Here is a 22,020-nt window from a genome sequence, read left to right as displayed (position 1 = left end):
ATTGGAGGGGAAGTATATGTCTGGTTCAGTTTTGGTGAATATTGCATCTAGTTTTATGACTGGGGTCTGAAAACAGTTCAGTCTGGTTCTATGTCTCAGTTTTGGCCATCACTAGTTTTATAATGGATCTCAAATATGCTTTCTCCATCAACTTTTATAGAATTGTTAGAAAATGGTCAATATTGGAACATCCGACATACATAACACATCTACAAGTCTGACTGGATAAGTCACATTCTTTTTTTATTACAGTATATGGAAGGTGGAGATTTTTATCAGCGTATTAGGAATTCTACAAGGTTTTGCTTTTTTATATAATTACTGCAGTCCCATTGGTTTTCCAGTCACTGGAATATTCATGTTCTGTTTCGATAATGAGATTCTCCTGGATATTTCTGGGAGTGCTTGGGAAATATGTTCTCCAATTTTTCCTTGTTTCTCTGTGAGTGAGATTGAGGTAGATTTGATTGCCAATGAAGTTACGATTCTCAGAAAAGTTGCAACAAGTCAGTCCTGTAGCTGGTTGTAAAGGCGACATTAAGGTTTAGAAAGTCTGGGGAGACCAATGGTTTTCTACTTGAATTGATGTTTGTGATAGGAACTGCTGACATTTACCTCTGTCACCAAGTTTACACATAATGTGGACTTGGCTCTCTCCACTTGCTAAGAGGCCGGGATGTGTTATTTGAAATGGCAATGGACTGGGGGAGGGATTGTGTTACAACCACATATGTTTCAATCATAAATTTAAACATTACAGCATTAGAAAGTCAGATCCAGAGGCCCCTGTTGGCTCAGAGGGTTAATCCAGAGAGCAGCTGAAATCTTGACTGCAATTCTTGGTCTCGGCTGACCTAGCTGCTGTTAGGCCCTGCTTTGGTCCTGGAACAAGGAGAGATAAACCGTTCCCTAGTCACAACCAGTCGCAGAGCTTGCATATGGACAGGACTAGGTTTGCTCCTCTCCATCCAACCTATCCTCTCCTATCCCTTCAAGTGTGGTTGAAGTACCTTTCACACACATTATCTGGATATACAAGTGAAGAATAACTACTTGGGCAAGTGGTGACTGATCAGCCTCCCTTTAACCAGCATTCCGGTAATAGCTGTAACCTGCAGAGCAGGAGGAGGAACAAATATATTTTCCTATCAGGTACATTTCAGATCTCACCCCTTGTAATGTTCTTTTAGGATTATGTGGTAACTTGGAATGATAAGGTTCCCTTTTATGAAAAATTACCATCAAATATAAATTAAGACCACATCTTCTGAAAAATTATAAGGTGATATCAAAGAGAAAGAATTAATGATGAGCATTTAGCTGCCTTTAAAATGATAAAATATTCATTACTTTGAAATGTAAAATTGCCTCAAGGATAGAATTATTAAATCACTATTAAAAATGCCACCTAGATGGTGCTCAAAATTGAAGCTATTGATGTTTTTTCTGCTCTCCAGTTTCTAATTCTTGTTGGTGCGTATCATAGGTGCCAGTTTTTTGATACCTCATCCAAGCAGTAATTCTTCTTTTGACAGCCCACTTCTAAAGCTGCTGGAAGACTATTTGACTGTGGAGAACACATTATCCAACCCCACACTGTCGCTGACAATTTGCACCCCTTGTAGCATCATAGAATTTGAGAGCGTAGAGGCCATTCAGCCCACTGTGCCTGTGCTGGTCCTCTAAAATATCACTTTATTATATTTGTTAATTCTTCTTCTTTTAGTGCATCTTGAAAATACTTCCACAACTCTCCTTGGAATTCCTTTTCCTCAGTCTCTCTGGGGCGGCATGGTGGCACAGTGTTTAGCATTGCTGCCTTGCAGCGCCAGGGACCCAAGTTCGATTCCCGGCTTGGGTCACTGCCTGTATGGAGGTTGCACGTTCTCCCCGTGTCTGCGCGGGTTTCCTCCGGGTGCTTCGCTTTCCTCCCACAGTATCTGCTGGGAGCTCAAGCTCAAGTTATTTACCTTCTTGCATGTCGTGTACTTGTAGAGACTCCAGATGACCAGTTAATCATCAACTATGAACTATTTATTTACAAATAATAACCATATACACAGGCCGTACTTTCCAAACTTCCAAATTCAAGAACGGAGGACAAAAGCCCATTCTCTTGTTTAGGCCATTGGCATTCCCATCCCGCTGGATAAAAAGGTCACGTGATTCAACCTGAGCTCATCCCTTAAAGGGGTCTTGCTTCAACATCCCTCCCCTCTCAGATCTCTTGTTACAGAGATACAATTATTAAAAACCCCATCTACAGGGAGATTTCTTTTTTCTTTGGCAGTGATGCAGTACCACTGGCTGGGGTCTCCCCATGGGAGTCATCTCAATTGGGTCAGCCTGTCAGTCTGCTTCTTCTAGTACAAGTACATCTTCTGCTACTGTCTCTTCAGCTTCAATGTTAATAGGCTCCAAGTTTGTAGAGGCCTGTTCAGTTATCTCACTACTTTGATCAGTACTACAGGCCGGCATGCTTGAGGCCGATGACACTACTGACTCTTGTGGAGGTTCTTTTTTCTACAAATGGGCAAAATATTTCCTCAGAATCTTATCCTAGGTTCTTACTTCGTAGTATACTGGGTGTCTTTGCTACAATAATTCTGTGTGTGGGGTGGTCCTGTAGGCTAACATCTGTGGATGCTGGTGATTGCTTCTTCATTTCAGATTTGAATGTTTGTACAGCCTGTTCAGTCAGGAGAGTGGATTGAGGATGGATTGTATGGCGCTGTCCTGATATACTTAATGCCATTGAAGTCCATGAATTTCTGGAATTGCATGCTGATAAAAGCAGCACCATTATCTGAAACCAGAACTGCTGGTATTCCATGGATGCAGAAAATCTGACGTGACTTTTCGACCGTTGCATAGAAAGTGGTCGAATTTGTCTGGTACACATCCATCCACTTAAGAGTGCACACCAACCAACAAAAAGAATATTGATCCCATGAAGGGACCCACATAGTCAACATGTACTCTCTTGCCCAAGGCCAACCTGGCCACTCACACAGATGCAGAGGAGCTGCAGCGGGTAAGTTCTGCTCTACTTGACATGGTTCACATCGTCAATGCCAAGCCACCACATGTAACTCCTCACCAACATTTTCATCTTTGATATGGCAGGAGGGCCACTATGTAATTCTTCCAATAATAATTGTCTCCCAGGATTGAGAATAACCACCCGTGATTCCCAAAGGATTACACCATCCTCACAGCTCAATTCATCTTTTTGAGTGAAGTAAGGCCTCTGAAGCTCAATTATTGAACCCCCAATTTTATATCATACTCTTTGACAGTACAGGGTTCCTTTGCATCCAAGTTCTGATCTACTACACAGATTCATGAAGCGTCTTGAATAAATTCAAAGCCATCACAATTTCTGCTGGCACTGGTGGGGGTGTTGAACTTACAGGAAATGGGAGACGGCTCAAAGCATCAGCATTTGCTATTTGGGCTCCAGGTTGGTGCTCCAGGTTGGTGCTCCAAGGAATATTCATATGCCGAGCGTATTAAGCCCAACGCTATATCCTGGCAGAGGCAATGGGGGGATTTTCTGATGCCAAAAATCACTGCGAATCCTTTTTTTTTGATTTGGGAGTATCCCTCCTCTGCCTCAGAGAGCATCCTCGATGTGTAAGCTATTGGCCTCTCAGCTCCATCATTCAATTTGTGGGAACGTACAGCTCCAATTCCACACGGAGGTGCACTACAGGTAGGAACTCCCTGTAGTAGCACATTCCGCATTCTAAGCACTTTCAAAGTAAAAGATTTTCTCTTTAATTTGTTATTGAATTTATCACGGACTATATTTTGTTTATGACCCCTAGTTTTGGCCTCCCCAGGCAAAACTTTCCTGAACTATTGAACTATTGCTTATTGAACTTAATCCAAATGATGGTGGAATCTTTTTTGGAATATAAGTGGCTATAAAGATATTACTTTCTGTGAGTCCAAATTCTATTTCAGGGAAATTGGGTTGAAATAGAAAATTCCTGCACAAACCAATTTATGATTCGGAGAACTTAAGGGCAGGTGCTGACTGCTAACTACATCAGGAGAAATGTTCATAGTTCTTGGTTTCCACATATAAAAAGATTATATATTTTTTACTACTCATTCTTCCAATGTGAGTGTCAGAAACAAGGCCAGCATTTATTGTGCAATCCCAGTTGCACTTGAGAAGATAGTAGCAACCTTTTTCTTGAACGGAAAGTAGTGAAGGCACTCCCACAATACTGTTGGTTAGGTATTTTCACTATTTTTAAATAATCAGGCTGCCTGTCCAACACCCAGTAGTGGCTGAGCAGAAATTTCCTTCCATTAAATGTTGAGAATATCAAAGGTACTGGGCAGAATTTTGAGATTTTCTTTCGGTGTTGTGGCAGGCTGGAAAAGCGGAGGACAGCCTGCTAGCTGCCTTTTCCTGCCAAATTTTCAAGGACTTTGGAAACAAAAATGGAAGGGGTGGGACCCACGGCATCGTGCTGGTGGGGTAGGCTCTGAGTGAGGGTCTCCTGATCTGAAAAAAATTTAAAAAAAGAAAGAAACCCTGTCGCAAACACCACCCCTCCACCTCAGCCAGAGCCTCCCCAATGGAAGACCACCCCCCCACCATCCATTCCTCCCCCCTACTCCCCATCCCCCCCCCCCACCATCCATTCCTCCCCCCTACTCCCCATCCCCCCCCCCCCCCCCACCCCATCCCCCCCCCCCATCCCCCCCCCCCACACACACACACTGGCACCCTCATGATCTTTCATGGCGGGGACCCCATTTTGACATTGGCACGGGTTGGGGACAATGTCAACGGGGAATCCCGCCAGCATAAAAGTAGTTTGGGGACTCCCACAATCCAGTGGGAGTCACCTCCACCTGCTTTCCCACCTGCTAACAAAAACAGGGGCGGAAAATCCATCCCTCCCACTATGTTTGGCCCCCACCACAGACTCTTATTCCCTAACCACCGATTTCATCCCCTACCCTGGCAACCTTCTGAGGCTGAACCAGAGTGTTCTCAACCTTGGTGACAAATTGAGTCACCAAGTAAACTTCCAACCATATATTCGTGCCATCACTAAGATCACCTGCTTCCATCTCGATATCACTACCTGATTCCGCCCCTCATTTCATCTGCTGCTGAAACCCTCATCTGAGCCTTTGTCACCTCTAATCTTGACTCTTCTGGCTGGACTTCCATCTTCCAGCCTCTAAAATCTTAAGCTCATCCAAAACTCTGCTGCTTGTATCCTAACTCACACCATCACCCCTTGCTCTTTAACCTACAATTGATTCCTGGTTAAGCTAATACCTTGATTATAAAATTCTCATCCTTGTTTTCAAATCCCCTCCATTGCCGTAACCACCCCCTCGCCCCATTGCTGTATAACGTCCTCCAGCTCTACAACATTCTGATATATCTGTGCTCCTCCAATTCCAGTCTCTTGGGCATCCTTGATTTTCATCAATCTACCATTGCCAGCCATGCCTTCCTCTGCTAAAGCCTTTAGCTCTGCAATATCCTCTAAACTTTTCCACCTCTCTAGCTTCTATTACTATGTTCTTAAAACCACCTCATCAGACCTAACATTTCTTTGTGGTTCAATGTCAATAACGCTCCTGTGAAGCCCCTTGGGACATTTTGCCACATTAAAGGTGGTATACACGTACAATTTATTGCTATTTTGATGCCCAGATTAACAGGTTTAATTCTACTGTAAGGCCCTATAAGAAATTAGTTTGGTCAGTATCTTGAGCACATACTGATAGTAAGTTGTCGATCTCCACCCAAAAAGAAAGGAAAAAACTTGCCTTTATATAGTACCTTTCACAACCTAATAATGTCATTAAGCCCCTTACAACAATGAAGTACTTGTGACATTATTCACTGTTGTAATGTGGAAATCATGGCAATCAGCTGATGATCAGATAATGTGTTTGAGGGATAAATGTTGTCCAGGATAATGAGCAGAACTACCTTGCTGTTCTTTGCAACAGTGGGATCCCGTAAAAGGGTCTCAATTAATACCTCATCCCAAAGAGGACACTTCTGACAGTTCAGCATTCCCCCAGTCCTACTTTAAAATCAAGATCAAACAGAGTTTAGGAAACACTTCTTCACACAATGCGTAGCAGAAATGTAGACTTCTCTACCATAAAAAGCAGTAGACGCTAGTTCAATTGATGATTTTAAGTCTGAGATCAATAGATTTTCACTACCGAGGCTCCCAAGGGATATGGAACCATTATGGGTGGATTGAGTTCTGATTCATATCAGCCATGATCAACTCAATGGCAGAACAGGACTAAGGCTTTGAATGGCCCAGCCTTGTTCCTATGCTCTCACCCAGGAGTGTCAGACTACATTCAATGTTCAGGTCTCTGGAATGAGGTTTGAACACAACTAACTCTGGAACAGAGTATGAATGGTGCCCACTGAGCTACACCTGACATAGAGATGGTTAGTATAAAAAATTGGTCAGTAGTGTGGGGAGGCTCCTCTGGGGATGGGGCTGAAGAACCTTGTTGGGGATAGACAGGAAAGAAGTTCGTTTGACACCTGACTGCCATAGTTGATAATGGAAATTCTTCCATATCCTGGCAATTGCATCCTTTGTCTTAAATGACCTTAATGCTATAACAGAGCTTCTTGTTGCGCTCTTGCAGTTGTTAGCTACACCAAACCGGAAATTGATTAATTGAACATGGAAAATGGAAAAAAGCTGCTGCTATCGAGTGTTTCTCTTTTCTAAAGGTGAACTCTGTGGATGACAGCAGGGAAGATCAGCCAAATGACCACAGCACCATGGTGCAGGGAGTCATTCCTTTTAACTTAAAAGGAATGTAGTGGTAGTTGGGGACAATATAGTTAGGGGAATAGATGCTGTTCTCTGCAGCCAAAACGTGAATCCTGAAGGCTGTGGTGCCTGCCTGGCACCAGGGTTGAGGATTGGGCTGGAAATTATTTTCATGGTGTGTGACTTGGAGGAGAACTTACTGCCTTGGAGGAGAACTTACTGCCTTTATCCTTCTTGGTATCAGGTTTGGAAGTTGCTGTCGAAGGAGTTTTGGTGAGTTATTGCTCCCACAATACGCTGTGAATTTTTAGGGTGGTAGATGGGGTGCCAATCAATTGGGTTGCTTTGGCTTGATTGGTGTTAAGCTTCTTGTTAGAGCTGCACTCATCCAGGCAAATGGAGTATATTCCATCACACTCGACTTGCACCTTGTGGATGGCGGACAAGCTTTGGTCGGCCAGGAGGTGAGTTACTCCCTGCAGAATTCCCAACTTCTGACCTGCTCTTGTGACCACAGCATTTTGTGGTGGGTCCAGCTACCTTTCCCATTAATGGTAAACCCCAGTAAGTTGATGGGAGGGCATTCAGTGATAGTGAGGCCATCAAGGGGGGATGGTTAGAGTATTTTTTGTTAGAGTTGGTCATTTCCTGGCACTTTTATGGTGCAAATGTCACTTGCTACCTATCAGCCATAGCCTGAATGTTATCCAGGTCTTGTTGCTTGTGGGCATAGATTGCTTCAGTACCTGAGGAGTTCTTTGTATTCTTTGATGTGATGTGGGTGTTGCTGGCAAGGCCAACATTTCTTGCCCATTCCCAGTTGCCCTTGAACCGAGTTTGTTCGGCCACTTCAGAGGGCAGTTAAGAGTCAACCACATTGCTAAGGTTCTGGAGTCACATGTAGGCCAGCCCAGGTAAAGTTGGCTGATTTCCCTCTCTAAAAAGCATTAGTGAACCAGATGGGATTTTATAACAATAAATAATAGTTTCACGGTCACCACTATCAAGTCGAGCTTTCCAATTCCAGATTTTATTAATTGAATTCAAATTCCACCAGCTGCCATGGTGGGGCTCAAACCCATTTTCTCAGAGTATTAAACCAGGCCTCTGGATTACTAGTCCAGAGATATTATCACTGTGCCACTGTCTCCCCGAAAGGGCAACATTATATTTGCCTTTCTCATAAGTTTTGATGGAATGGAAGGGTTGTATTTCTGATGGTCTGAAGTGAAATCAGCTCAGGCACTCTTACTGCACAGGTCAGTGGGGAGGACCCAGCAGCACAGAACTAACTGTAATTTAAAACAGGATCACACTCAGAGGCCAGAGCTGGATGGTGTGAGAATGAAACTGTGTCACATTGAGGCACAAGCTGGGGGAGGGAGGAAGGAGAAAGCTGCTTACTGAGGCACATTGTTGAGGCAGAGTCAAACTACATTTCTCTTTGTTATAGTTGATATGATTGATGCTGATGCTGGGAGACAGAAGCGGAATGTGTTCCATTCCCAGCACAGCAGGAAATAAAAATTCGCAACAATGTTCTTACAAAAAAACTTAACGTGTTAATTTTTGTGAAAGGATGGAGGAATGTAATTTCCTTCCAGACTGTTCTCATCTCATTTATTCATTGCGATTCCTGCTGATATCATAATAAAAGATGCCAGTGCCTTCAGGCTGTATTGCTCTCCTAAGTATTGTCATCATTCACCGCTGCGAGAATGTGGACCAGTTGTGGTAATAGTGCTCTGATAACCAGGTACTGTCGAATTCCCAAACCCCCTGGAATGCCCGGGGAATTTCCTGTAATCAGGGGCTCCTTCCCACAAGTGCTGCCACCAGAAGCTTGGTAGATCAAGGATTTCAATTTCCCTGAATTCCAGAGGTGAGATGAGAGTGACTGCCCTTGATATCAAGGCAGCATTTGACCGACTATGGTGTCAAGGAGCCTAAGCAAAACTGGAGTCAATAGGAATTGGGGGGAAATCTCTCCTGGTTGGGGTCATACTGAGCACAAAGGAAGATGGTTGTGGGTGTTGGAGGTCAATCATCTCAGTTCCAGGACATCACTGCAGCAGTTCCTCAGGGTAGTATCCTAGGCTAAATCATCTGCAGCTAATGACCTTCCTTCCATCATAAGATCAGTAGTGAGGATGTTCGCAAATGACTGCACAATGTTCAACACCATTCATGACTCCTCAGATACTGAAGCAGTTCATGTCCAAATGCAGCAAGACCTGGACAATATCCAGGCTTGGGCTGACGAGCGGCAAGTAACATTAGTGCCAGGCAATGATCTTCTTTAACAAGAGAGAATCTAAATACTGCTCCTTGACATTCAATGTCATTACCATCGCTGATCATTACCACCCTGTTATCAACATCTTGGGAGTTACCATTGACCAGAAACTGAATTGGACTAGCCATAAAAATACTGTGGCTATGAGAGCAGGTCAGATGCTAGGAATCCTGTGGCGAGTAACTCACGTCCTGACTCGCCAAAACCTGCCCACCATCTACAGGGCAGAAGTCAGGAGTGTAATGGAATATTCTCCACTTACTTGGAAGAGTGCAGCTCCAACAACACTTAAGAAGCTCTGTACCATCGAGGACAAAGCAGCCCACTTGATTGGTACCCCATCCACAAACAGTGACACCCTCCACCACTGGTGCACAGTGGCAGCAGTGTGAACCATTTACAAGATGCATAGGAACTGACCAAGGTTCCTTAGACAGTACCTTCCAAACACACGACTGTTACCATATAGAACAACAAAAGCAACAGACACATGGGAACACTACCACCTGGAGATTTCCCTCCAAGTCACTCACCATCCTGACTTGAAAATATATCACAGTAAGAAGTCTCACAACACCAGGTTAAAGTCCAACAGGTTTATTTGGTAGCAAATACCATAAGCTTTCGGAGCACAGCTCCTTCGTCAGATGGAGTGGATATCTGTTCTCAAACAGTGCAAACAGACACAGAAATCAAATTACAGAATACTGATTAGAATGCAAATCTCTACAGCCAGCCAGGTCTTAAATGTACAGACAATGTGGGTGGAGGGAGCATTCAACACAGGTTAAAGAGATGTGTATTGTCTCCAGACAGAACAGCTAGTGAAATTCTGCAAGTCCAGGAGGCAAGCTGTGGGGGTTACTAATAATGTGACATAAATCCAACATCCCGGTTTAGGCCGTCCTCACGTGTGCGGAACTTGGCTATCAGTTTCTGCTCAGCGACTCTGCGCTGTCGTGTGTCATGAAGGCCGCCTTGGAGAACGCTTACCTGAAGATCCAAGGCTGAATGCCCGTGACTGCTGAAGTGCTCCCCCACAGGAAGAGAACAGTCTTGCCTGGTGATTGTCGAGCGGTGTTCATTCATCCGTTGTCGTAGCGTCTGCATAGTTTCCCCAATGTACCATGCCTCGGGACATCCTTTCTTGCAGCGTATCAGGTAGACAACGTTGGCCGAGTTGCAAGAGTAGGTACTGTGTACCTGGTAGATGGTGTTCTCACGTGAGATGATGGCATCCGTGTCGATGATCCGGCACGTCTTGCAGAGGTTGCTGTGAGATGTTATGCACAGCTTGCCTCCTGGACTTGCAGAATTTCACTAGCTGTTCTGTCTGGAGACAATACACATCTCTTTAACCTGTGTTGAATGCTCCCTCCACCCACATTGTCTGTACATTTAAGACCTGGCTGGCTGTAGAGATTTGCATTCTAATCAGTATTCTGTAATTTGATTTGTGTGTCTGTTTGCACTGTTTGAGAACAGATATCCACTCCATCTGACGAAGGAGCTGTGCTCCGAAAGCTTATGGTATTTGCTACCAAATAAACCTGTTGGACTTTAACCTGGTGTTGTGAGACTTCTTACTGTGCTTACCCCAGTCCAACGCCGGCATCTCCACATCTTGAAAATATATCGCCATTCCTTCACTGTTGCTGCATCAAAATCCTGGAATGCCCTCCCCAACAGCACTGTGGTGTACCAATTCCACATGGACTTCAATGGTTCATAAAAGCAGCTCACCATCATCTCCTCAAGGTCAATTAGGAATGGGCAATAAATGCTGGCCTAGCCAGCAGTGCCCACATCCCATGAATGAGTAAACAAAAGATGCTCACCATTCTGTGACCAGAGGCATGTTGAGGGCTTAAGAAATTCAATACTCAATAATGTGTGGCAACTTCATATTTAGTGCAGAATTTGGGCAGCCAATTTAGTTGACGGTTATTAAGACCTTACTTGTAATTTAATAAGGCCTACTGCCCAGGATTGCAGAGATTACAGGTAGCTCCGAGAAAAATACGGTGGTAATAGTAGGGGATTTTAACTTTCCCAACATTGACTGGGACAGCCAGCCATAGTATTAGAGGCTTAGATAGAGAGAAATTTTTTGAGTGTATTCAGGAGGAATTTCTCATTCAGTGTGTGGATGGCCCAACTAGAGAGGGGGCAAAACTTGAACTCCTCTTGGGAAATAAGGAAGGGCAGGTGACAGAAGTGTTAGTGAGGAATCATTTTGGGACCAGTGACCATAATTCCATTAGTTTTAAGATAGCTATGGAAAATGATAGGTCTGGCCGAAAAGTTAAAATTCTAAATTGGGGCAAGGCCAATTTTGACGGTGTCAGGCAGGAGCTTTCAACAGTTAATTGGGGGAGTCTGTGGGAAGGCAAAGGGCCGTCTAGCAAGTGGAAGGCTTTCAAAAGTATGTTCACCAGGGTTCAGGGTATGCATATTCCTCTTAGAGTGAAGGGCAAGTCTGGTAGAATTAGGGAACCCTGGATGACTCGGGCTATTGAGGCCCTGGTCAAGAAGACGAAGGAAGCATATGACATAAATAAGAACATAAGAACTAGGAGCAGGAGTAGGCCATCTGGCCCCTCGAGCCTGCTCCGCCATTCAATAAGATCATGGCTGATCTTTTTGTGGACTCAGCTCCACTTACCCGCCCGCTCACCATAACCCTTAATTCCTTTACTGTTCAACAATTTATCTATCCTTGCCTTAAAAACATTCAATGAGGTAGCCTCAACTGCTTCACTGGGAAGGGAATTCTACAGATTCACAACCCTTTGTGTGAAGAAGTTCCTCCTCAACTCAGTCCTAAAGCTGCTTCCCCTTATTTTGAGGCTATGCCCTCTAGTTCTAGTTTCACCCGCCAGTGGAAACAACTTCCCTGCTTCTATCTTATCTATTCCCTTCATAATCTTATATGTTTCTATAAGATCTCTCCTCATTCTTCTGAATTCCAATGAGTATCGCCCCAGTCTACTCAGTCTCTCCTCATAAGCCAACCCTCTCAATTCCGGAATCAACCTAGTGAATCTGCTCTGCACCTCCTCCAGTGCCTTTCTCAAATAAGGAGACTAAAACTGTACACAGTACTCCCGGTGTGGCCTCACCAGCACCTTATACAGCTGCAACATAATCTCACTGTTTTTAAATTCCAGCCCTCTAGCAATGAAGGACAAAATTCCATTTGCCTTCTTAATTACCTGCTGCACCTGTAAACCAACTCCTTGAGATTCCTGCACAAGGACACCCAGGTCCCTCTGCACAGCAGCATGCTGCAATTTTTTACCATTTAAATAATAGCCCATTTTGCTGTTATTCCTACCAAAATGGATGACCTCACATTTACCAACATTGTACTCCATCTGCCAGACCCTCACCCACTCACTTAGATTATCTATATCCCTTTGCAGACTTTCAGCGTCCTCTGCACACTTTGCTCTTCCATCCATCTTAGTGTCATCTGCGAATTTTTACACACTACACTTGGTCCCCAACTCCAAATCATCTATGTAAATCGTAAACAATTGTGGTCCCAACACTGATCCCTGAGGTACACCACTAGTCGCTGATCGCCAACCAGAAAAACACCCATTTATCCCCACTCTTTGCTTTCTGTTAGTTAACCAATCCTCTATCCATGTTAATACATTACCCGTAACACTGTGCACCTTTATCTTATGTAGCAGTCTTTGGTGTGGCACCTTGTCAAATGCCTTCTGGAAATCCAGATACACCACATCCACAGGTTCCCCATTGGCCACTGCACATGTAATGTTCTCAAAAAATTCCACCAAATTAGTCAAACATAACCTGCCCTTCATGAACCCATGCTGCGTCTTACCAATGGGACAATTTATATCTAGATGTCTCGTTATTTCTTCCTTGATGATAGATTCAAGCATTTTCCCTACTATAGAAGTTAAGCTAACCGGCCTATAGTTACCTGCCTTTTGTCTACCTCCTTTTTTAAAGAGTGGCGTCACATTTGCTGTTTTCCAATCTGCGGGAACCACCCCAGAGTCCGGTGAATTTTGGTAAATTACCACTAGTGCATTTGCTATTTCTCCCGCCATCTCTTTTAGTACCCTGGGATGCATTCCATCAGGACCAGGAGATTTGTCTGCCTTCAGCCCATTAACTTGCCCAACACTACCTCTTTCGTGATAATGATAGTTTCTAGGTTCTCACCTGCCATAGCCTTCCTGTCATCAATTTTTGGCATGTTATTTGTGTCTTCCACTGTGAAGACCAACACAAAATACCTGTTCAATGCCTCAGCCATTTTCTCAGTTCCAGTTATTACATCCCTCTTCTCGTCCTCTAAAGGACCAATGTTTACTTTTGCCACTCTTTTTCGTTTTATATATTTGTAGAAACATTTGCTTTCTGTTTTTATATTCTGAGCTAGTTTACTCTCATAATCCATCTTACCTTTCTTTATAGCTTTTTTCGTGGCTTTCTGCTGACCTTTAAAGATTTCCCAATCCTCTAGGTTCCCACTAATCTTTGCCACTTTGTATGCATTTTCTTTCAATTTGATACCCTCCTTTATTTCCTTAGATATCCATGGTAGATTATCTCTTTTTCTACAGTCCTTCCTTATCACTGGTATATACTTTTGCTGAGCACTGTGAAAGATCGCTTTGAAGGTCCTCCACTGTTCGTCAATTGTCCCACCATAAAGTTTTTGCTCCCAGTCTACCTTAGCCAATTCCTCCCTCATCCCTTTATAATCTCCTTTGTTTAAGCACAAGACACTGGTATTGGATTTTACCTTCTCACGCTCCATCTGTATTTTAAATTCAACCATACAGTGATCGCTTCTTCCAAGAGGATCCCTAACTGCAAGATCATTAATTATTCCCGTCTCATTACACAGGACCAGATCTAGGACATGATAGGTAGCTGGGATTAAGTGGATCCCTTGAAGAGTATAGAGGGTGTAGGAGTAGAGTTAAGAGAGAAATCAGAAGAGCAAAAAGGGGACACGAGATTGTTTTGGCAAATAAGGCAAAGGAGAATCCAAAGAGTTTCTACAAATACATAAAGGGCAAAAGAGTAACTAGGGAGAGAGTAGGATCTCTTAAGGATCAACAAGGTCATCTACGTGCAGATCCACAAGAGATGGGTAAGATCCTAAATGAATATTTCTCATCAGTATTCACTGTTGAGAAAAGCATGGATGTTAGGGAACTTGGGGAAATAATTAGTGCTGTCTTGAGAGTGTACATACAACAGAGAAGGAGGTGCTGGAAGTCTTAAAGCGCATCAAGGTAGATAAATCCACGGAACCTTATGAAGTGTATCCCAGGACATTGTGGGAGGCTAGGGAGGAAATTGCGGGTCTCCTAGCAGAGATATTTGAATCATCGATAGGCACAGGTGAGGTGCCTGAAGATTGGAGGGTGGGAAATGTTGTGCCTTTGTTTAAGAAGGGCTGCAGGGAAAAGCCTGGGAACTACAGGCTGGTGAGCCTCATATCTGTGGTGGTAAGTTTTTAGAAGGTATTTTGCGAGACAGGATCTACAGGCATTTAGAGACGCAAGGACTGATTAGGGACAGTCAGTATGGCTTTGCGAGTGGAAAATCATGTCTCACAAATTTGATTTTGAAGGGGTAACCAAGAAAGATGAGGGCAGTGCAGTTGATATTGTCTACATGGACTTTAGCAAGGCCTTTGACAATGTATCACATGGTAGGTTACTGCATAAGGTAAACCTCACGGGATCCAGGGTGAGGTAGCCAAATGGATACAAAATTGACTTGATGACAGAAGACAGAGGGTGGTTGTAGAGGGTTGTTTTTCAAACTGGAAGCCTGTGACCAGCGGTGTGCCTCAGGGATCGGTGTTGGGTCCGCTGTTATTTGTCATTTATGTTAATGATTTAGACGAGAATTTAGTAGGCATGGTTAGTAAGTTTGCAGATGACACCAAGATTGGTGGCATAGTGGACAGTGAAGGAGGTTATCTAGGATTGCAATGGGATCTTGATCAATTGGGCCAGTGGGCTGACGAATGGTAAATGGAGTTTAATTTAGATAAATGCGAGGTGATGCATTTTGGTAGATCGAACCAGGGCAGGACTTACTCAGTTAATGGTAGGGCATTGGGGAGAGTTATAGAACAAAGAGATCTAGGGGTACAGGTTCATAGCTCCTTGAAAGTGGAGTCACAGGTGTACAGGGTGGTGAAGAAGGCATTCGGCATGCTTGGTTTCATTGGTCAGAACATTCATAGAAATCATAGAAACCCTACAGTGCAGAAGGAGGCCATTCGGCCCATCGAGTCTGCACCGACCACAATCCCACCCAGGCCCTACCCCCACATATTTACCCGCTAATCCCGTTAACCTACGTATCTCAGGACTCTAAGGGGCAATTTTTAACCTGGCCAATAAACCTAACCCGCACATCTTTGGACTGTGGGAGGAAACCGGAGCACCCGGAGGAAACCCACGCAGACACGAGGAGAATGTGCAAACTCCACACAGACAGCGACCCGAGCCGGGAATCGAACCCAGGACCCTGGAGCTGTGAAGCAACAGTGCTAACCACTGTGCTACCGTGCCGCCCCCATTTTGAATGGAGGAGTTGGGACGTCTTGTTGAAATTGTACAAGACATTGGTAAGGCTTGGAATACTGTGTACAGTTCTGGTCACCCTATTATAGAATGCATATTATTAAACTAGAAAGAGTGCAGAAAAGATTCACTTGGATGCTACCGGGACTTGATGGTTTGAGTTATCAGGAGAGGCTGGATAGACTGAGACTTTTTTATCCGGAGCGCAGGAGGCTTAGGGGTGATCTTATAGAGGTCTATAAAATAATGAGGGGCATAGATCAGCTAGATAGTCAATATCTTTTTCCAAAGGTAGGGGAGTCTAAAACTAGAGGGTATAGGTTAAGGTGAGAGGGGAGAGGTACAAAAGGGTCCAGAGGGGCAATTTTTCCACAGAGCTGGAATGAGCTGCTAGAGGTAGTAGTAGAGACACGTACAGTTTTGACTTTTAAAAAGCATTTAGACAGTTACATGAGTAAGATGGGTATAGGGGGGGTATGAGCCAAACGCGGGCAATTGGGACTAGCTTCAGGTTTAAAAAAAGGGGAGTCATGGACAGGTTAGGCCAAAGGGCCATGCTGTAAACCTCTATGGCTCTATGAGAAGTGCTTTGGTCACTGTTTCTGCTCCAAACAACCTTGGTGAGGAAGAAGAATGGGGTTAAAGATTAATTATTTGTCTTGGTGAACATTACCTTGATAAAAAAAAATGATTAAAAGAAACATGATAGAGCCCTATATGCACAAGAAAGAGACTGACAACCTGTATAAACCAGAGGTGTTGAAATTCCTAATCTTGGGATTTGGAGCACACATTGAGAGGCCAGCAAAAAAAAAGCTTATGAGCTGACCCTGCATTACCAGTTGAGGTCAGTGCTGTGAGGCAGATGCTGGATGGACAGTAGGCCTTGTTCCCCAATGCCAACTCCCTCATCATTCATTCCCCGATCACAGGTTCCTTATATTTATATATCATCATCGAACCACCTCAAAGTGCTCTTGGAGTGTTGCAACTATTGTGTCACAAGCTACCAAGAAACAAGCAAGGGAGAACTGTTTGCTTGGGATGTTGAGAGATACCAATATTTTCTCCAGGTGGTGTTATTGGATCTTTCACTTCAATTACAATAGTTTAATAGCTCATCTGTAAAATTGTAATTTTTTTTTGGGCAGTCATCTTATAATCGGTTTACTCTGAGGAAAGAATGCTCTTCATAGCTTGCACAAGCAGATTAGGTAGTAGCCATACTGTGACGGTCTTTGACCCAGAAGCATGACAGTAAACTTATAATTTCTTTAAATGGTCTGTGGAATCTGTAATTGTTTTTAAGCATGTTTGAAAAGGACCTTTAAGAGTTTTAATCAATTGTAAGGAGATCAATTGTAATTTCTTGGATAAGAAGAAATACTGGTCCATGGGACCTGGTGACACTTGACCTGGAAGCAGTACCAATAGGAAGGAAGTTATGAAAAAGTCCTGTGGATGCAAAGGAGAGCTGTGGGCACAAAGGAAAGCTAAGAATAGAGAAGTTAGAAGGTGAAGGCACATAGAAACAAATATAAAGAGGAAGTTGACAGAGACCCTTCTCTTGAAAAGAAGCAAATCACTTTCAGGAAGAGGTCAGTTTTTTTCTGTTCAGCAAAAAAGGAGACAGGAGCTACAGGACAGGATATGGTGCAAGCTGACTAAAAAGGTCTAAAAGCTGGGAAGCTGAGCGAATAGCTTAGAGATGCTAAAGAGCTAGATGTTTTCTGAGAAGTAGTCAAACCTTGAAGAAGGGTGTTATTCGTTGTAAAGAAATTTTGGAAAGTTACTCCATTAGAACTGTCATGGCCAGAGGGAGAGTGGGTTTGTAAAAACGTGCTTTGTGGATGATAATAGTACCTGTGAACTCTGGGTTAAAGCTGTTGTTGGATAGGAATCCTGACCTCCCACGTGTAAATAAAGAACAGAATACTGTGGAACTGAATAGCTGTGCAATGTCATACATGTTGGAGGAAAATGGTTGTGTAAGGCACATCTTTGTTATATTGACTATTTAAAGCAAAAATTATCTGTTTTATTTGAAGTATAATTTACCTATCAACTTTTGTTTAATTTATGTTAATTCAGATTCGTGTTTAAGTAAATGTTACGAAAAGTGAAATCCTGTTGATAATCCCTTAATTTGTGTGGGGCGGGGGGATCTTTTGGTAAATTTGGGGTTATTTTGGGTTTAGAGTTCCCCCATGGGGATTGTAACAATACGACCATTAATGCAAATGTAGAGCAATGGGGTCTGTTCCTGCCACAACCTCCATTGCCTGACCATTGCCTGAGACTGAGTCTGTTTGTAATATCAGCATCCTATGTGACCCTGAGCTAAGGCCCTATATTATGACTTTTACCAAAGTCATCTACTTCATTCGCAATAACTGTCTCCTTACTTCATCTATTGATCTCAGATTCAATATCATTTTTTGAGTTAGCACCTACTTCTTTTTTCCTTCATTGTTGCTGGGTCAAAATCCTGGACCTCCCTCCAGCACTGTGGGTCAACCTATAGCACATGGGCTGCAGCAGTTCAACAAGACAAATCATCATCACATTCTCAATGGCAATTAGAAATAGGTAATAAATGCTGACCTAGACAGTGATGCCCGCATCTCAAGAATAAATATAAAGAAAGTTATGCTACAATTACATAAATCTCTGATCAAATATTATTTAGAGCATTGCATTCAGTTCTGAGCACCACAACTCAGGAAGAACATATTACTCCCAAAGTGTGTGCTGTTCATGCTCAACAAAATAACGTAGTAAGAAGTCTCACAACACCAGGTTAAAGTCCAACAGGTTTATTTGGTAGCAAATACCATAAGCTTTCGGAGCTTGCTGCTCCTTCGTCAGATGGAGTGGTCTCTGTTCTCCAACAGTGCACAGACACAGAAATCAAGTTACAGAATACTAATTAGAATGCAAATCTCTACAGCCAGCCAGATCTTAAATTGCGATGTCGATGGTAGTCATGATGTGGAGATGCCGGCGTTAGACTGGGGTAAGCACAGTAAGAAGTCTCACAACACCAGGTTAAAGGAAGTCTCACAACACCAGGTTAAAGTCTAATTCTAATTAGTATTCTGTAACTTGATTTCTATGTCTGTGCACTGTTGGAGAACAGAGACCACTCCATCTGACGAAGGAGCAGCAAGCTCCGAAAGCTTATGGTATTTGCTACCAAATAAACCTGTTGGACTTTAACCTGGTGTTGTGAGACTTCTTACTGTGCTTACCCCAGTCCAACGCCGGCATCTCCACATCACAACAAAATAACACCAGAACTAAATTTGTTAAATTACTGAGGGCATGTAACATACATGGAATAGGCTTGAATGTAAAAGTTTAAGTGATGATCTAACTGAGCTGTTTAATTAAGATGATTAAATGATTTGATAGGGTAGGTAGAGACTATTTCTTCTGGCAGGTGAGCTCAGAACAAGGGAGCATAACCTTAAAATTAATCATATCTTGTTATGGGATGTTGTAAGGAAGCATTTTTTCGCAGAAAGGGCAGCAGAAATCTGGACTTCCTTTAAAAAGCTGTGGATGCTTGGGTGAATTGAAAACAAGAAAACTGAGATTGATATGTTTGTTAGATGAGGGTATTAAAGATACGGAGTCAAGGCAGAAAATGGACTCAGTGCACAGATCAGCCATGATCTAATTGAATGGCAGAACATGCTGAAGGAACTGAATGACCTCCCGCTGTTCCTATCTTTGGGTGAGTATTGCTTCTGAACCCAAGTCAGAGAGGTAAAAAGATATTGCACTGGCCACCTCTCTCTTAATTGAATTTCAGTCAGTCTGAAAGAGCACATGAGCAGATTATAAGAGGGAAAGTTGAAATTTGCCCAATGGACTATTACCTGATCCGGAGGCAGTTGATCCCTCTGTGCTATAATATCTTTAATCACCCCAACGAAGAAAGCATTCACCTTGCTCATGGATGTACGGGGCATAAATTGCCGAACAGGCATCATGATGGAGGGAAATATTACTGAAAGAGAAGAAATGTCATCGTAGATTACGTGCCAGGGATTTCCTTCTCCTCTGGTCCCATCCCCAATTCTTCACCCCTCCTCCCCAACTCGGTGTTGACTCTGTTGGCCTACAGTGCTATGGGTTTTGGTAGTCCTAGCAAGTCATCACCTTCAGAAGAGAAAGGGAAGTAATAAAAGAGGAGGGAGGGAAATCCAGTAGCTTTGTACATAACCACTTAGAATGACAAGAGAGGCTGTCATTAAAAGTTATAGAAACTGTGAGCAGTTGAAGTTTTAGAGGCCACAATGAGCAGCAGGTGGAACTGAGAGCTTTTAATGGGATATCAAAACACATTTTACAACATACATCAAAATATTTAGTGGCTTGATGTTGAGTTGCATTTTTTGCTGCTTTGCTGGCTTTCATCTCTGCACTCCAAAGCACATTGCTAGGTGAGCTTGGTTGCGGGGAGGGGGGGGGGGGGGGGTGCAGGCGGGATAGGATTGGTGGGAGACGGGGCAGGGGGTGAAGAGTAGAGAATACAGTATTCTTGGAGTGTAGTGCCAGAAACCACAGAGCAGCCTGGAAACTGCCATCCTCAGGTTGGTGACGGGATTCTGTTAGCTCAGCTGTTATTCTTCTCGAGCCTGCAAACTACAAAGGAAGCTCACTGATGCTAATGGCTCTCGAGGAGATTCTTTTGGTGAACACACATTTGGAGGCCTTCCAAAGATCTAAAAGGAATAGGTCGAGTTTTGCTATAATAAGCAATTTATAGGGCAGCGAATGGTGTGGACTGCAGTCGCCTGTAAGCCAGAATGTGCAAGGACCACAGGTTTCCTTTCCACACAAGTGAACTAGTTGGAGTTTTATGACAATCCAACAGCTTCCTGGTTGTGCTTTATAACAGTGAGACACTTCAGCCTGAGTGAGACAGAGATCAAGTGAGTATATTTGGGAATTTGCTTCAAAATGGGAATTTGGTGCATGGGGGAAAGAGGTTTACTGCAAGAAGTGCAATTTAGAATAGAGTGCTTGGAGTTGGGTAACTAAGGAAGTTACTTAAGAAAGGGAAAGAGGTGCTCTTTTGCTTTATGCTTTCTAACTTTCTCAGCATTCAGGAAGTGGTCTTACTCTGCTATGGGGAAGAAGCTGCTAAGTGACTACGGTTTATTATATTTCAAAGGTTCAAAATAGTCCAGCAACTGGTGGTATCATAGAAGCTCTACAGTGCAGAAAGATAGCATTCAGCCCATCGAGTCTGCATCAACTCTCTGAAAGAACATCTTACCCAGACCCACCTACCCACCCTATTCCCATAACCCCACATATTTAGTATAGCCAATCCACCTAACCTGCACATCTTTGGACTGTGGGGGGAAACCAGAGCACCCAGAGGAAACCCACACAGACATGGGGAGAACGTGCAAACTCCACAAAGACAGACTCCCAAGGCCGAATCGAACCTGGGTCCCTGGTGCTGTGAGGTGGCAGTGCTAACCACTGTGCTGCTGTAAGGTGAATAAAATATATACAAATAAAACTAAAATCTGTAATTAAATAAAATAATGAAATAGTTAATTAGAACACATTAAGGATGGAAGGACAGGCAATGAGCCTTAACTGTAGCATGTTGGAGCTCCTGGATGCCAGCTTTATCCAGGGCAAACATATCTGAAATAAATGTTTGAGGTTCAAACAGCTTCAGCCCAGAGCTTATGAGCTGGAGACCGAACTACAAACACTGCGATGCATCAGGGAGGGGGAGATTTACCTGGATTCTTTATTGCAGGAGACAGTGACATCTCTTAGGACAGGGTCTTCTGATGTAGTCAATGGTCAAAGACAGGAGAATGTGACTGTGAGTGAGGCAGGTCAGGGGACAGAGGGCAGCAGCCTCAGCCGTTACAATTGTCCAACAGGTGTGAAGTTTGGTCAACTTGTTTGGATGAGAGTGGGGGCTGCAACGTGAATGAGCTCATTAATCGTGGCACCATGGACAGCAAACCATTCAAGTGGGAGGAGCAAAAAAAAACGTAGTGGTAGTGGAGCAACTTGTAGAGGAAAGGGAAGGACCCCGTCATCGTGGTCCATGTAGGTACCAACAACAAATTTAGGACAAAGCGGGAGGTTATGCATAATCAGTATAAAGATCTGGGCACCAAATTAAGAAGCAGAACCTGAAAGAGCATGACCTCTGGATTATTATCTGAGTAAGAAGTTTAACAACACCAGGTTAAAGTCCAACAGGTTTATTTGGTAGCAAAAGCCACACAAGCTTTCGAAGCCCTAAGCCCCTTCTTCAGGTGAGTGGGAATTCTGTTCACAAACA

At 43.4% G+C, this 22,020-nt stretch overlaps 1 protein-coding gene across 5 annotated transcripts in view; it reads right to left on the bottom strand.

The window, feature by feature from the left end:
• Positions 1 to 22,020, bottom strand: part of tbxas1 (thromboxane A synthase 1 (platelet)) — a 283,372-nt gene that overhangs the window by 47,048 nt on the left and 214,304 nt on the right. For all 5 annotated transcript variants that reach the window (XM_078220257.1, XM_078220256.1, XM_078220255.1 and 2 more), the window contains one exon: positions 19,574 to 19,704. In XM_078220257.1, the coding sequence (XP_078076383.1) occupies positions 19,574 to 19,704 (131 nt within the window). The remainder of the gene's footprint in view (positions 1 to 19,573; positions 19,705 to 22,020) is intronic.

This window comes from Mustelus asterias, chromosome 9 (genome assembly GCF_964213995.1).
Source record: "Mustelus asterias chromosome 9, sMusAst1.hap1.1, whole genome shotgun sequence".
In the NCBI taxonomy this organism is placed as follows: Eukaryota; Metazoa; Chordata; class Chondrichthyes; order Carcharhiniformes; family Triakidae; genus Mustelus; species Mustelus asterias.
Note: the sequence above shows the minus strand (reverse complement) of the source record. Positions and strands in the feature narration are given on the sequence as shown.